Source organism: Suncus etruscus, chromosome 10 (assembly GCF_024139225.1).
Source record: "Suncus etruscus isolate mSunEtr1 chromosome 10, mSunEtr1.pri.cur, whole genome shotgun sequence".
In the NCBI taxonomy this organism is placed as follows: domain Eukaryota; kingdom Metazoa; phylum Chordata; class Mammalia; order Eulipotyphla; family Soricidae; genus Suncus; species Suncus etruscus.
Window position 1 is genome coordinate 76749697 of NC_064857.1, and position 16498 is coordinate 76766194.

General features: G+C 34.6%; 1 protein-coding gene across 1 annotated transcript in view; it reads right to left on the minus strand.

Annotated features, from left to right (window-relative positions):
- The window catches only part of LOC126020222 (netrin receptor DCC-like), a 285747-nt gene that overhangs the window by 47774 nt on the left and 221475 nt on the right, over positions 1-16498 (minus strand). Inside the window, exon 6 of the mRNA XM_049781676.1 lies at positions 12771-12927. Coding sequence (XP_049637633.1) covers positions 12771-12927 — 157 coding nt within the window. The remainder of the gene's footprint in view (positions 1-12770; positions 12928-16498) is intronic.

Here is a 16498-nt window from a genome sequence, read left to right on the forward strand (position 1 = left end):
TTGAGTTTTAGTATACAATGTACAACAACCTACATCAGAGCACATTTATTACCATCAATATTTTCAGTTCCTCCCTTCTTCCCTGTCTCTGAAGGCAGACATTTTTCTTCTCTCTTTCTCACTCTCTTCTTTTTTTTTCCTTTTAGAACTACAGATTGCAACATTGTTCTGAAGGAATGCCGTGCTTATCACTTTATCTCCTTTCAACATCCAATTCTTGTCCAGGATAATCATTTCTAACTATCATTGTTAGTGGTCCTTTTATTTCCTTCCTAACAGCACTTCCCATTCCTTGTGGCAACCTTCCTACCATGATCAGTTATCTGAGGCCTTGTCTTCATTGTTTTTGCATATTATTACCATACGATCTTCTTTTTTTAATGGCCCATAAATGAGTGTGATCATTCTATGGGTATCTCATTTTCTCTGACTGATTTCACTAAGTGTAATACTATCTGTCCATGTATAAGCAAATTTTATTACTTCACTTTTCTTAACAGTTTCAGGAGTAGTATTGCTGGGTCATATGGATGCTAAGTCTGTTTCTCCCTAAATCAGTGCCAGCACAGGTTGTTCTTGTTCTTTTTAATGTGTGCCAGTCTATATGGTGTGAGATTGTATCTCATTGTTGTTTTGATTTGCATCTCCCTGATGATTAATGATATGCAGTGTTTTTCATTTGCCTTTTGGACATATCTATATTTTTTGAGAAAGTTTCCAATTCATCTCTTCTCCCTATTTTTTGATTGGAATTAGATATATTTTCTTGTTATGTTTTACCAGTGCTTATGTATAATATCTCATATTTTATAGATATTAACCCCTTATCAGGTGGACATCAGGTGATTAATTTCTACCTGTGGGCAGTATATGTATCCTGAACATTAATTTGAGATCCCATTTGTTTATGTTTTCTTCTACTTGCTTAGAAGCCAGGATCTTTTTTTTTTTTTAGCAATATCATCTTAGTTGCACCACCAACAAATTAAATGTATACATTGAAATAAGGCAGAGATCTGGAAACCCTTCTTGACTACCTCCTTTTCTCTCATCACTAATGTTCCATCCATTACTTAGTCTTGTGAACTTCGCTGCTTCCATATCTCAAGTATATCTTTACTTCTCTGTATCCACAAACATATACTTATTCCAACCCAACATCATCTTTTGCCCGAATTTCTGTAACAGCTTGTTAAATAGTATCCTAGCATCCAGCCAGTGACCTTGGGGCTAATTTCTCGTCTCCGACCACTGCAATCTCTCCCAAATGATTATGGCAAAAACATCATACATGGATTGCTTAACATTTCTTGCAGAAACATGTGCTTTTTCTTTTGAGATCTTAACTCAGTGTGTAGTTAGATATTTGTCTGCAGGAGGTTCTTCTCAACATTACTAAATTGCTTCCAATGAGACTTTTGGTTTCTTCATTTTCAACATCGTGCCAGACATATAGTCAAACTCACCAGAGACAAATGGATCATCATTTGTAATAAGGTTATAGATTAAATGGTTATTTTTTTTAAATATACATTATATTGGAAAGACTAAACCACTATGTTCTTATTCCTTAACTACAGACCATTTAGCGATAGAAAGAACAGGGAAGCAGAGTGAGAGGAGAGCCAAAACTGACAAGCTTTAAGCCAGAACCAGAATGTGGTACTTTGGATTCTGAGTCTAGTTCTCTTTCCATCACAACACATTCCCTTCATGGATAACAAGTTCCATCAGCTACAGCCCTCAACTCTGAAGAGCAGGAATAGAATATGTAAACACTGTGTTGAAAATGTAATGCACAGTGAATTTGAAAATGAATCCTTCATGTCAATCATGAAAAGCTGGTTTCTAATCCGAAGTAGTGAGCAGAGGTTTTCTGAGGCAGCACAAAGCAATATAAAGCAGACTGTGTTGAGAGATTGAAGACCCAGTCAGGCCTTTGTTCTGTCACAAAATAGGCATGTGACCTTGAGCAAGTTAAGGGCTATATTAGAGACTTTCCTACCTCATTTGCAAAATGAAGATACCAATCCCTTATCTGCCTACCTCATAGGGTTATTGTGAGGATTAAATTGAAGGAGGCTCATGAAAGTATTTTAATTCTTTCATCTGAACTCAGGCAATACTTTATATGTACCTCTTCTAAGAAATATCTTTTACTTGTTATGGTAGAGTGAAAAGATAACTGATCTAGAAACCTTCCATTTAAATTCTGCTTCTAATGTTTATTAGTCTTATAGCTTCATCTGCTAAACTTTTTTAGATTTTATGGATAGAACAAGATATATTCATCTGTGAAATGCAGATGCTCATATCTGTCTTATCTGAGGATTTAATATTTGTGTAAGTTATTTCTAAATATGAATCAGGGAACTCTACATAAAATTATTTTTGTGTCCAACTGATGATTGGCAGATGGAAATAGCTAACAATAATTGAGTGCATTTTGTATATCAGGAACTAAGCAAAACAAATATTGGGGCTTGTTTTGTTTTGTTTTGTTTTGTTTTGGGTTTAGGAGTCACACCCCATGATGCTCAAGGTTTATTCCTGCCTTTGCTTTCAGAAGTCACACCTGTAAGGCTCAGGGAACCATATATGGCATAGTGGAACTAACCCAGGTCAATTGCATGAAAGAATGGCACCCTACACTCTGTACTCTGACCCTAAAGAACATTTTTTATTTGTTATAGGATCATGCCAGGAGGTACATAAGGATTGCTCCTGGCTTTACACTCAGGAATTACTCCTGGCAGCATTCAGACCATATTGGATGTTGGGGATTGAATCCAAGTTGTTTTTATGCAAGACAAGTACTTTCTCTGCTGTAATATATCTCTAACCTCAGAGCATCTTTTTTATATGTCATTTAAAATTCACTACAGGTAAAACCTTTAGCCTGAAAATAGGGATAACCTTCCTATAAAATAAAATTTAAAAAAAAATCACCACAGGGAAGGGCAGAACCTGAGGAACCTGGCCACTCTGCTCCATGGCCCTTGCACATCTCCTAGTCAGCATATATAAAACACAACACTAGAAGCTTGACAATAGAGAAATAATGCAGGCTTCACCATGCATGGAGAATGAAGATGACAATTCTGATGACCTGGAAAGTGCGGACCACCTATTTAGCATCTCAGGTAAGGAGTTTAGAGAAGATGGAAAATTCTCCATAGAACTCAAAAAAGTATGGAATGAACAACAAATAAGAATCAAGAAAATATAAAAATAGAAATGAGAGGGGCTGGAGTGAAAGCCCAGTGGTAGGGCATTTGCCTTGCACGTGGCTGACCCAGGATGAACTTTGGTTCAATCCGGGTATCCCATATCATTCCCCAAGAAAATAGAAATGAGACAACTCCAAACTGAAATAATAGATCTGAAAAATTTGGTAGGCTAAATAAAAACCTCACTGGAAAGCCTCTTAAATAGAGTAACAGGCTGAGGACTAAACCAGTGAGCAGGAAGATGTGATGAGATCATAACAACTTCATACAACAGAAGAGATTGGAAAAGAACCTTAATGCAAATGATCATACAAAGGAAAAAATTCTCAAAGTATGTAAACAGAGGAAAATAGAAGTATTTGATAAACTTAACAAGAAAATTCCCATGAAGAATCAATAGTCAAAGACACCATTTCTGAGAAACTTCCAAATTTAAAGAGTGCATGCAACCAAATTTTTCATGCCTGAAGAGTACCAACTAAAAGAGATCTGCAGAAAAGCATCCCAAGACATATCCTTGTCGCAATGACAAATTCCACAGATAGGGATGGAATACTGAAAGCAGTAAGATCAAAATGGGAAATTATATCAATGAAGCATTTTTAAAATTTACAGCAGTGGCCGGAGAGGTAACACGGAGGTAGAGATTTTCCTTGCATGCAATGGTGGTTCAAATTCTGGCATCCCATATGGTCTACTGAGCCTTCCAGGAACAAGTTCTGAACATAGAGCCAAGAGTAAATCCTGTGTGCTATTGGGTGTGACCCAAAAACCAAAAAAAAAAAATTATAGCAGACCTGTCACAAGAAACCCTCAATGTCAGAAGGCAGTGGTGGGATATAGTTACAAAACCCAAGTAAATGAATGCTTCACCTAGAAAATTTTACTCAGCCAGACTCACATTCAGGTTTGAAGGAAGCATACATAGCTTCATGGATAAAACCCAGTTTAGAAACTTTACAGATTGAAAACCAGCCTTAAAAAGCAAACTTAGGAGCCAGAGCAGTAGGGCATCTACCTTGCACATGTTAACCTAGGTTTGATCATGGTTTGATCTCTCAGTGTCCATAGGGTTCCTCTCATCAAAAATGGGGAGAAGAAATGAACAGACACTTCCTCAAAGAAGAAATATAGATGGTCAAAACATGCATGAACAAATGCTCTGCATCACTAATCATCAAGGAGATCAGATCAAAACAATAGTGAGGTAGCATCTCATGCCAAAGAGACTGGCACATATTACAAAAATACCAAGAACAATCATGGCTGGAAGGGATGTGGGAAAAAGAAACTCTTATTCATTGCTGGTGGGAATGCTATCTATTTCAGTCTTGCTGGAAAATAATATGTAGAATCCTCTTAAAACTGGAAATTGAGCTCCTATATGATCCAGCAATACAAATACTAGGGATATTCCCTAGAAACACAAAAAAACATACTACAAAAATGCCATTTGCACAGCTATATGCATTGTTGTGCTATTTATAATAGGCAGAATCTGGAATCAACCCTGATAACTGCCAACAGTTGAGTGGCTAAAAAAAAACTGTGGTACATATACACAATGGAATATTATGATGCAGTTGTCAGGAAAAATGAAGACATGAATTTGTCTATACATGGATATATCTCAAAACTATTAATCTGAGTAAAATAAGTCAAGGAAGATAGATAGATATAAAAGAGTTTCAATCATCTGCAAGATTTAAAAAAAATAAAAGATGGTATGGTAATAATACCCAGAAATATTAGAGATGAGGGCTCAAGGACTAGCCCACATTATGAAGCTTACCACAGAGTGGTGAGTACAGTGAGAGAAATAATTACATTAACAACTATCATGACAATGGTAGTGAGTGAGAGAAATAGAATGCATATCTTGAAGACAGACAGGGTTGGGGGAGGAGTAAAATTGGGGGCATTGTTGGTGGAAGGTTGCACTGGTGAAGGGGTGTACTTTTATAATTTAAACCCAACTACAAACATGTTTTAATCATGGAGTTTAAATAAAGATATTAAATAAATAAAAGAGGATGCTTTGCAAACAAGGAGTATAGGCCTTAGTTTTTCTGACTCTATTATTTTATTAACATTATTGGGATAGATAATACAGGATAATACAGGGAATAAGGTGCAAAAATATTTACCAAAGCCTCATATATTTGCTATGGTTATCACCATCGTGAGAAAATTTAAACACCAATAATTGACCTAAGGTCACATATTAATCCATTAGATATGAGAACAGCTGTTTTAGACTACGGTTTTTATGAAATCCTGAATACTAGTTCAAAGCTATACAACAGACAACTTTTTTTAAAACCCATGGAGATGTTTTGTGGTGAGGATTACAGAAGATAATTTACATGAGATGTTTAGTCTGCTTCCCAACACAGTGAAAGCTCAATAAATGCTGCTTTCATCATCAGTGCTGTAGTTTTAGTTATTGCTTCTCCATGAATCTTGTCTTCTAGACGTTTTGGTAGCAGGATGTGGGGATATGACCTCAAATATTATTTCACCTCCAATAACCTTTGGATTCTATGAAAAAATGTTTTGATGTTGATGACATAACCAGGACATTCTGGTTTCTGGTTTTCAGGCTCTGAAATTGATGTTATTCTCTGAGTATCAGTGAAATACAATCAATAAAATCAATGAAATAAAAGCACCCTAAAGGTCTGGATAAATAACAGTGTTTTCTATGGCATTTGCTTAATTGACACCAATATCTGGAGGATTGATGGTAATCTGCACTAGAGTAAATTTTTGGACAAAGTGTTCTAAATCTTAGCAACTGTAAAATCCACTGCCTTTTGAAAAGCAATTGTATTAAGGAACATAAACTTATATGAGCTAACAGGCACCATAGCAAAATGCTCAAAAACTATGGCATGTGTTTGTTCTAGTTGAGAGCTCAAAAAATAAAAATGAACAGGAATATTGGAATCAAATTTCAAAATCAACTATTTTTTCATGATTAGAAAAGATTTTATTGAACTGCAGTCAGCTTATACATCTGCCTTAGTATTACAATCTGCTTTATTGGATAAGGAAAATCTATCGAGAATACCATCTTTATTTCCACGTAATCTCTATAATATCAGTTCTAATAAGTAAATATCTAGAGAAGGCATGGCATAGATACTTGGGTATAGAATTATAACAAAAAATCTATCTTTGATCATGAGGAACCAAAGTATACATTGTCTAGAATCAATGATAAAACCAGATAAAAAGAATCAAATGCTATATTTGAGATTTAATCAAAATGAAAGGGATGAATAAAGGAGAAACTGCTAAATTCTAAACTAGAAGAGGATGAAGAGTTTTCATAATAATTGGCAGTTAAGTTAAGGTTTTCATTCCAAAATATTGTGTGTCTATGATGGGCCAGGCATTGCCATGGTTGTTTATAATCAAGCTCTGTTAATTAGAAAGATTTAAAAAAATCCCTACCCACTTGATGTATGAATTGTGGTGGGGAGAAAGGGATTCAGCACAATTAGTGGAAGGTAATAAAGCTATGGAGAAAAATTAGAATAAAAACAGGCCTAAGGGATATAAAGAGTCAGGCCAAATCTCTAGCAGAAGGTACCATTTCAGTAAAGAATTTGCCAAGTTAGAAAATGATCCACTTATGTCCCAGAGAAAAGGATTATTCTAAACATATAAAGAGCAGGTGCAATCTTCTGGAGGGATGAAGACCCTTGGATCCTCTGGGAATTATAAGGAGCCAATGAAACCAGGAAGAGTCAGCAAATAGGAAACTAGAAAATAAGGAATGTAACTAGGAATGTTTTAAGGCATCAGAACAGGAGGGATTTCTATTGAATCTCTGCCTGAAACAGGCTACTTAACAGAATGAAAGAATCTTTTTCATGTCCAGTGACAAATCTGAATGCTTGAGTCCTTTTAGTTAGATGACATGGAAATTCTTAGAGATAACATCCCTTTTCCACTAGAGTGAAAAAATGTTGTTCTTATTTTTTACATAATTTATATATACAAACTATAGATCTTCATAAATAACAGTAGCATTTTTCAATTCAGCTCTTTAGATTTGGAAAACCTAATTAATGACCATGTTTTGAAATATTCTAGGTTATAGGAATGACAATAAATTTCTATAAAAACTGGGTATATATATCCATTATATATACATATTATACATATTGGAAATTTTCTTCAATTTAAATGTAAGAAAATCCACATTTTTATCAGCAATGTGAGAAGTTCCAATGTGTTTCTAAAGGAAACCTGGAGATTTTGAGGAGAATAAAATGGACAGTAGAAAGACTAGATAAGTAATGACAGAAATACAAGAACAAAGGGGACATGACTGAGCTATGACAGAGCAGATCTGACAGGATCTGATGAATAATGGCAAGTTTCAAAGGCAGGTAAGGGTAAAGTATGACATATTTTTGCTTGGTCAATGGATGGAAGGCAATAATATAAACCAAGGAAGAAGGAAAGTAATATATCTAAGGAAGAGACAGAGAATATGTTTTGAGGAGGATGAATTTAAAGTACCCCCAGGAAATACATGTGGATTCATACAAACAATTAGGCAAGAATAATAACTTTTAGTAGTCACATGTGCACACAATGAGAGCAAAAAAATTGTTAAAAGACATTTGAAGTTAATACAGTTGAATAATTGTTGAGTTTAAAAACTAAAACAAAGGACTTCTTTAAGGTAACAAATGTCTTAGAGGACACATATGTGTAGAGCAAAGTAATGGCTAGGAATGTGTGTGTGTGTGTGTGTGTGTATGGTGTGTGTGTGTGTGTGTGTGTGTGTGTGTGTGTATAAGGGTAAGGTGATTTCTTGGCATCTGGCTGACCTGGATTTGATCCCAACACCTCATATTGTACCTCAAGTCCTACCCTAAGTGCAGAACTGTTGCAGAAATACACCAAAAAGAAATTTGAATTGTACTGCTCAAATTATCACATCATACAGCATGTTAGACTAAATAACAATCTAGCCAGCCCGAGAATTATTTCCCTTTTAAGTCTAGAGTGGTTTCTAAAGATTGCTAGGTGTTCAAAGCACTCATAAATTTTAGAAACTAGAAACCTTTCACTTGAATTCATATTTTCCCCATGCATTCTATCACCCCATTCAATGGGAAATGTAATAACTCTGGTAGTAACCTAGTTTGTTCTTCTCCAAAGAATAAATGGTGTTAGCAAGGACTACACGGAGCAGTAGGATTCTCTGAAACATGTGTCATTTTCTCTCTCCCTCATTTCCTCTTGGGCACTACCATGCCCCCAAATATCTTATCTTTGTTATGCAAAAGAACTCTTTTTCTCTGGCTAAAAATTGTTATTGGAAAATAAAGTCTCAGTCAAGGATGAAGAAATTGCTTTAACCCAGAAGCTGCTGCCTACTAATGGATGTTCACTTTAGACTAGTCATACATAAAAGGAGGCTATAGAACAAAAGTGGGACACAGTTCAATCAAGTCTCTAGAGATAATCACCACGTATCTAAACGGCACTGCCAAAATTCTTGTCTACTGAAGACAAAAATGATGTTTATGAGAGGTACAGAAAGTTTTGTTGAGTAATTAGCACATTTGCCTATTTCTTCCTCAAGAATTTTGAGGTCTGTCTCCAAAAATGTTTCTTTAAAGTAATTTGGGGTTTTACTTGTCTATTCTTTAAATGTCTTTCTTTGGCAATATAGAAATTCCAAAAGAAAAGAAACTCAGAAGATTCCTAAAAATAGCATGGTGAAAGTCTGTTAAAACTGCCTATATTTTGTTTGGAATCTAAGTGAGGTTTTTATAAAGTAAGATAAACATATTATCTTAATCTTAAATTAGAAATAATATTATATATATTTTGTGGAGAGCACATCTGGGAGAGGTTCAGGGTCACTCCCAACATTAATGTTGGAGATCATATATGGGGTCTTAAACAGGTCTGTGCAAGAAACACATTCACTGTCTTCAAATGTTCAAATACAGAACATTTCTCTATTCAAAAATCAGTAATTTTTATTTTTAACAAATATAGAGAATGAATTCTATTTACTAATAATGCTAAAAGATCATTAAATAATTATAAAACTCCCTATTAAACAAGTCAAACTATATATTACAAGATAAAATATGTAGAGTGCTCCTAGATTGTTGAATACATTATTCAAAATTCCTTTTACTGAAGACAGATAGCATAACAGTTAAGATGTTTGCCTTGCCCACATCCAATCTAGATTTAATTCCTGTCATCCAATATAGTTCCAAGTCCCAGCAGAAATGATCCTTGGGCACAGAGACTTTAAGCACAGACAGGTGTAGCCCAACCTTATATCTTTCCTCATTTTTCACTTTTTTAAATTCATTAATCATTTATTATATTAGCAGCAAAGTAAGAAAAATCACAATGAGAAAGCAGTTCAATCTGTTAGTGTCTACCAATCAATAGGAGTTCAGAGCTTAGATTTTGGGAAGTAATAGGAAAACATAAAGGAAAGATTTCAGGTAAATTAGAATTAGATGTCTGATTATCATACTTCTCTTTTAGAACAAATCTTAAAGTAGCAAACCTTATATAAACTAGAAAATAAAATTTGCCTCAGGAGTAATTATGTACTCTTCATTTTATAAGATGAGAAAAATGTCAACTCACTTAGATTTTCTTATTATGAACCATCTTTCATTCACTTGAGTATTAACAGAGATTTTTAAAAAATTGCATTCTTAATGGGCTTTTTGCTAACCAATAAAATAACAATAGAAGATCTGTAGAAGCACCAAATAAGGCTAATAACAATTTTATTTAATGTAATCTCATCTTAGAAAAGTAACTCTTCCTTTAAGAAATGTTCTTGAAATGTGGTCCTCAGATTCAACAGACACATTTGTAAAGCCTAGAATTAACATCAAAGAATCATGCAAATACATGAGTAAATAACTTTCATGAGGAGAGGTCAATAAAAATTGATTTTCAAAACTGGTATAAAAGCTCAGAGACCTGAGGCATATGCCTTGTCTGTGAAGGCCATGAGTTCAATCCTTGATATCCTATGTTTCCTGCCTCTATGGCCATGGAGGCTTCCAACTTCCAACATACTTGGGGACCTCCAGAATCTCATTTATGGGCAGAAGTACTAAACTCTTGCCCAGTTGGATCAACAAGGTGTTAAGTAGTCTCTAAACCTCTGATAGTTACTTAAAATCCTCTCTACCCCTAACAACACACACACACACACACACACACACATACATACAACACACACACACACACAATCTCCAAATTAGACACACTAAGACTGACTCCAGAAAAGAGAAAGAACAAAATTGGAATACGGGGGCCGGAGAGATAGCACAGTGGTAGGGCAAGTAGCTGATCCAAGGTGGACAGTGGTTCAAATCTCGGCATCCCATATGGTCCCCCAAACCTGCCAGGAACAATTTCTGAGTGCAGAGCCAGGAGTAACCCAAAACAAAAAAAAATTGAATATAAGGTTAACTATATTTAATAAATGAAAAGCAATAGGAAAAATATTTAGAGTTTATTCTTATAGAATAGAATTTATCTGACATCTATCTTAATCTTAGAAATCAACTCTAAATTCTTAAATTAGCAAAAAAGTTTCAAAGTAAATGAAGAGGAATTTTTGAAGAGTACATATGCAAATCACATTTGCCTCGTTAAAAAAACATAAACAGTCTATTAAATAATACTCTTCTATGACATTTTACAAATGTAACCTAATTTAATACTAATAAGCATTCTAAGGAAAATTATTATTGCACTTTTATTCAATCATAAAATGAAGTTTTGAGAAATGGTCATGTTGTGATTTATAAGAAATATATATATATTTGGTTATTCAAATGACCAAAATATAGTTCTCATATATTTTTGGTTTCCATCCAAATTTCCTTGTTTACAGCTCCCCAAGCCTTTAGAACTTCTTTAGTGTTCAGAATATAGAAGGGTGTTTGTGTGTTTTGTTATGTAAATGAGGTGACCTTTTCCAGAGAGACAAAGAATAGATGCAGACTGCTTGGAGAACCAGCCTTGGTTTGGAGGCCTGTGCCTCCATGTCCAGGCCTCGAAAGTGTAAAGTCTGAATATTTTCTTTAATTATCAATAGTCACTGATTTAATCCATCCTACCTAAATAATGAAGAATCTGTTACAAAAATAAAAATAGTTTCAGGAATTTTTTTATTAATAAATATGTGAATAAATATGTAGATAAATATAAAAATATGTTGATAAATAAGTGGATATTTGAGAAAGGTGGAGAGAAGAGCATCTCCACAATCTCTCCTAACATCTCAGCTGGCTGTCCTGAGATAAGTATCTGAGAAAAATCAATGGTATAATGAGTAAAGGTTTTCCCCAAGTTCTGTGGGTAGCTCTGGCACATAAATCAAACACAAAGAGGAGCTGAAGTGATAGTACAGGATGTAGGGTCTTTTGCCTTGCATATGGCTGACCTGGTTTTGATCCTTGGCATCCCATAAGTTCCCATGAGTCCACTAAGAATAATTCCAAAGTGTAGAGCTAAGAGTAACTCCTGAGTATGGCTGGATGTTGACCCAAAACAAAAATAAAACAAAACAAAAATGAGGAGGAAATATTGAGAAACAGTAATTTACAGTCAGTTGTTCAGAAGTAAGGGAAATAACCTTGGTTTAGAATTGTCATCTGAAGTATAAAATGGGACTATGAGGATCTCAAATCTCTAACTTGATGGTTTGTTAGAAGCACATGTAACAAAGTGGGTTTGCAACTGACATTAGAAATCTTGGGAACCTGAATTCCTGACCTATGGAAATGATGTTATCTACTGATAGTATCAGAAATAAGATGAACTATATTGGATACTTGGGTTCTAATATCTGAGAATGGCTTGTTGTTGTGAGGAAGCCTTTTCAAAGATCCATTGTGATCCATTGCGATTGGGTTCTTGTAATATTTTCAGAAGTTTGGTAGTTTTTGTGAAATCACATGTCAGTGGCAGATGGGAAAAGACAGCTTGGCAGTAGTGATTTGTTATTCTGTCTATATACCACCAAATACTAGATATAGTAAGGTAGATATGTGTTGCATATAGTCAATATAGATTCAATCCCCATGTAAGTCCCTGAAGATTCCAATAGTATTCCCTCAATACAGAGCCAGGAATGAGCCCTGTACAACACTGAGTGTGGTTAAAAAAAATCAAACCAAAACAAAAAAACCTTACCTCATTCTGCTTTATCACTTTGAAAATCAAGGAACTGTAAAAAAATGCTATCATATATGCAATACAAAGTTATCTTTGTTCAAAAAGTGTTCTAAAATAGAAATAATTTTATATTCAAAATTTTAGAATTTTTATCCAGAATTCTTTTTTTTAATCCAGAATTTTATCCAAAAATTCTGTTTGAAAACACCACACAAGCAGTGAATAGATTTAATATTTAGAGAAGAAACTGGACATCAATGTCCAATATCTCTGTCATTTCTTCCACTGCCTTTTAGCACAACATGCACTTAAATGGATAATGGATGAGCATCTTACCTGTTGTCCCCTTCTCTCGAGAAAAAGACAGTGAAGGTTTGAATATTCCCTTTTGCTTCTGCAGGTGGGCGCCAACTGAGACGAATGAACCGACTGGAAACCAATACAGGGACTACATCTCTGGGTGCAGATGGAAGAACACTGGAGCTAGGAAAAGCTAAGGAGGAAGGAGAAGAAAGAGGCTGTCAGAGCATTGGTGGTATAAGAGGCACTTTGATGCACCAGAAGGCAAGCAGACCAAGTAATAAACACAGAATGTCTCATTTTCACAAACACTCAAAGAAAGGAGGAAACAGAAAGCAAAGAAGCACTCAATGGAATCCAAGATGTAGAATTTCTTAGGTCTGAAAACAAGGGAAACTAATTAATACCACATTTACTTCTATAATGCATTTGTTTTTGATTTTTTATTATTCATGGAAACCAAGAAATAAAAAAAATGTTCTATGTAGGTATAAAGTAGGGAAATGGAAATCTGAAATTACAAGTCTCTGTTAGCTAAGCAGTTATTACCAAAGCTTATTTTATTCAGAGCTTATTCATACCGTTTTTAGACAAAATGTAAAGATATTTGGTTTTGTATTCTCTAAGACAGCAGAAAATTAAAAGTAAGAAATTAAAGTTGACAGGCACAGAAAAGTAGAGGAATATTCATGGCCTACCTGCTCATAAAGAAAGAATAGAAAAATATTCCATTATATATAGACACATAGAAGAACTATGCATAAGGAGAACAGCAAATTTATAACTTTATATTTGCTATCAGTATAGCTATTTACAACATAATTGAGCAGTTGCTTATAGGAGAAATCAAATCATGTCCAATGGAATGCTTTATTCAAATATTTGATTCATTTGTGATCCATAGAAGAAGTTTCTTACTATGTGTCCATAAGAATTTACAATGTATCTTTGCTGCATATCTCTATTTTTATTTAATTTATTTAGTTTCCCAAGTCTGGGAAATATATTTTCTCTTGAGAGATGATTTCTAACCCTCCATTAAAAGTAATATTTGCCTACATTTAATCTTCAAACTGGCTACTGTAGGTTATTTTCCACAGTTTTTATTAAAGTTAGACTCCATTCTTGCATTTACTTACTCCAGGGGCTGTCTGAGTTGGCATTCTGGATGAACTAAATTCCTCTTAGCTGGAAAATCCATTTGGTAGGGATCAGAGAGGGAATTTTAGTTCCCAGTGGTTCCACAAACTGATTTACAATTCATAGTAATTCCAAAGAGAAAGAGAGGACTGCAGAAAGCTTTCAAAGTTTGTTCCAGGTCCATAGATTCTTAGCTGACTTCTCTGTAGATAAAATTTCCCCTTGCCTTTTTGATCAGCACAGTATTTGATATAAATGGATGACTGGCAACACTTAGTCAATCTTTTGTGGCAGACTGCTGAAGTGTGGGGGAAAGATTTATGCCCCCAAATGTGGCATCTCTAGAAAAATTATGGTTGATATTAAGTCTCTTGACAAAAAAAAAACCTTTACTTCCACACACAACAGCAATCTCAAACCAGCAAGAAAATTTATTGGAAGAAAAATTTATAAAGAAAATTTACACTGAAGAAAATTTATCCTCTCTGTCTTTCTTTACCACTCCCCAAGCCTGTTTTCTAGGCCACTTAGCTCAGAGTTTTATCATTATTGAAGCTCAGGAACTTCAAGTGTACAACCTATTTCTGAGCTTCCCTCACTCACAGGGCTTGTCCATAAGGTATATCTACTCAGTTTTATCTCCACTGACAACATACCTACACCATTGTCCTCCCTCAAAAGAATTCATGCAGCTACCTCAGGCTACTATGTTTTCCTTCTACTCATCTTCCTCAAATGTATTCTCCATAGATCACCTGGAATAATTTCTAAAAAAGACATCTGACCACAAAGATAACAGATGGCCAGGAGCATATTTTGAAGGTGGCAACATACATTCTCTACCCAGTACTGTGCATGGTCTCCTAAGTAACCCTAAGAGCATCCCTTGTGTAAAGCCAGAACTTAGCCTTCAGATCAATTGAGCATAGCAAAGAGAAAAAAAGTCAAGGCATATTTAATCATTTTGAGAATTCATTTACTGTCAATATCTGCTCCTTACTTCAGGGAATCTCCAACCTGTCTGCTGTCCAGGCCTTAGTTTGAAGTATTTAAGAAATTTAAGAGTAGCATTTAAATGCAAATGATTTCTTTGGGAGGTGATTCCAGGAAACAAATGGGGAGTAGGTAAGACAGGCTGGGGGAGTATAGGCAAAAAAAAAAAAAAAAAAAAAAAAGAAAAGAAAAAAAAAAAAGAATGTATTATCTAGTTATCTTCAATGTGAGAAACCTATGGGCAAATAGGGCACTTTTGAAGTCAGTCTAGCACACTTTGGAATCATAGTAACCTAAGGAAAATTGTTGTTTTATTTATTTCTCCTCCTCCACCATTGGTTGACGTAATTCCTAAAACCTTATCTTTCATCAAAACATCGCAAGATGATTCTGTTGTCTGCATAAAATAATATTTTTGGCTAAAGCTGATTCTAATCATTAATAAAATATTCTAAAGGAACCAATCTTGTGCCATTCCTGAAGAAAACAGATCTACTCAATAAATTACATGGTCTACATAGTTATTCTTCCTCTAATTCTATAAGTATGAGCAGAGAAGACAGAACAACCTACAGTTTAATCTCTCAACATCTTCCAGATTTAACTACAAAGATTCATCTCCAGCACAACTAGAACAGTAGGAAATAAATGGGAATAACCATGTAGGGGCCATAAAGTTCAATATGAGAAAATATCACTTAAGATGTAAACAACAGTAAATCGTCAGAGAGTCTTTAGTGACATTATAATTAGTATATGCAGTGAGTTCAAAGAAACAATATCACAAATATTGATATCACAGTCAACAAAGCACAAAAAATATGGGAATTAAAAAACTACTATAGTCAGAAATGATGGAAATGAAAAACATGGTAGGTTATATAGGAAATTCATCAAAAGATTGAGGAGCTCTATGATGAAGAGGAAATTTCTTGGAAATAGCAGAATGGGGAAATAATCTAAGAAGATACAAACAGTATACAGGATGAGTTTAAGCAGAGCAATCTAAGAATCATTAATCTCTGAAGCACAGGAATGCAAGTGTGACAAAGAAACAATAAAAACATGAATAACTTTACAGAGCTGAGGGTTATAGGTACCAAGATTCAAGAGGTCAAAATGGCCCCTGTAAAAATAGATCCAATTTGGAAAACTCCAAGATAAAATGAACAAATCGAACGATAGAGGCAGATATTGAAAGCACCAAAATAAAAAAGAAATGAAGTTACAAAAGAAAGCCCATTTGAAGTACATGAAATATATTAAAGAAGGCTGCACATGACAGATGAATATAGAAGGATACATATGCACATCTATATAGTACAAATATAGAATATAGAAGCATATTCACCAATAATAATTTATCCAGCTAGAGTAGCACCATTGGAGAAATCATAAAGAGCTTCATGGGCAGGAAACAGTTTAAGAATTCATAGACTTGGAAACAGTTTTGTAAAAAGTATTTGTTTAAAGAGCTCATGCATTTATTTATTTATTTATTTATTTATTTTCATTCACACCTGGCATCACTCAGGGGTTACTCCTGGCTCTGCACTCAGAAATTAATCCCAGGCACTGGTGACCATATGGGATACCAGGATTCTATCCACCATCTGTCCTGGATCAGCTGC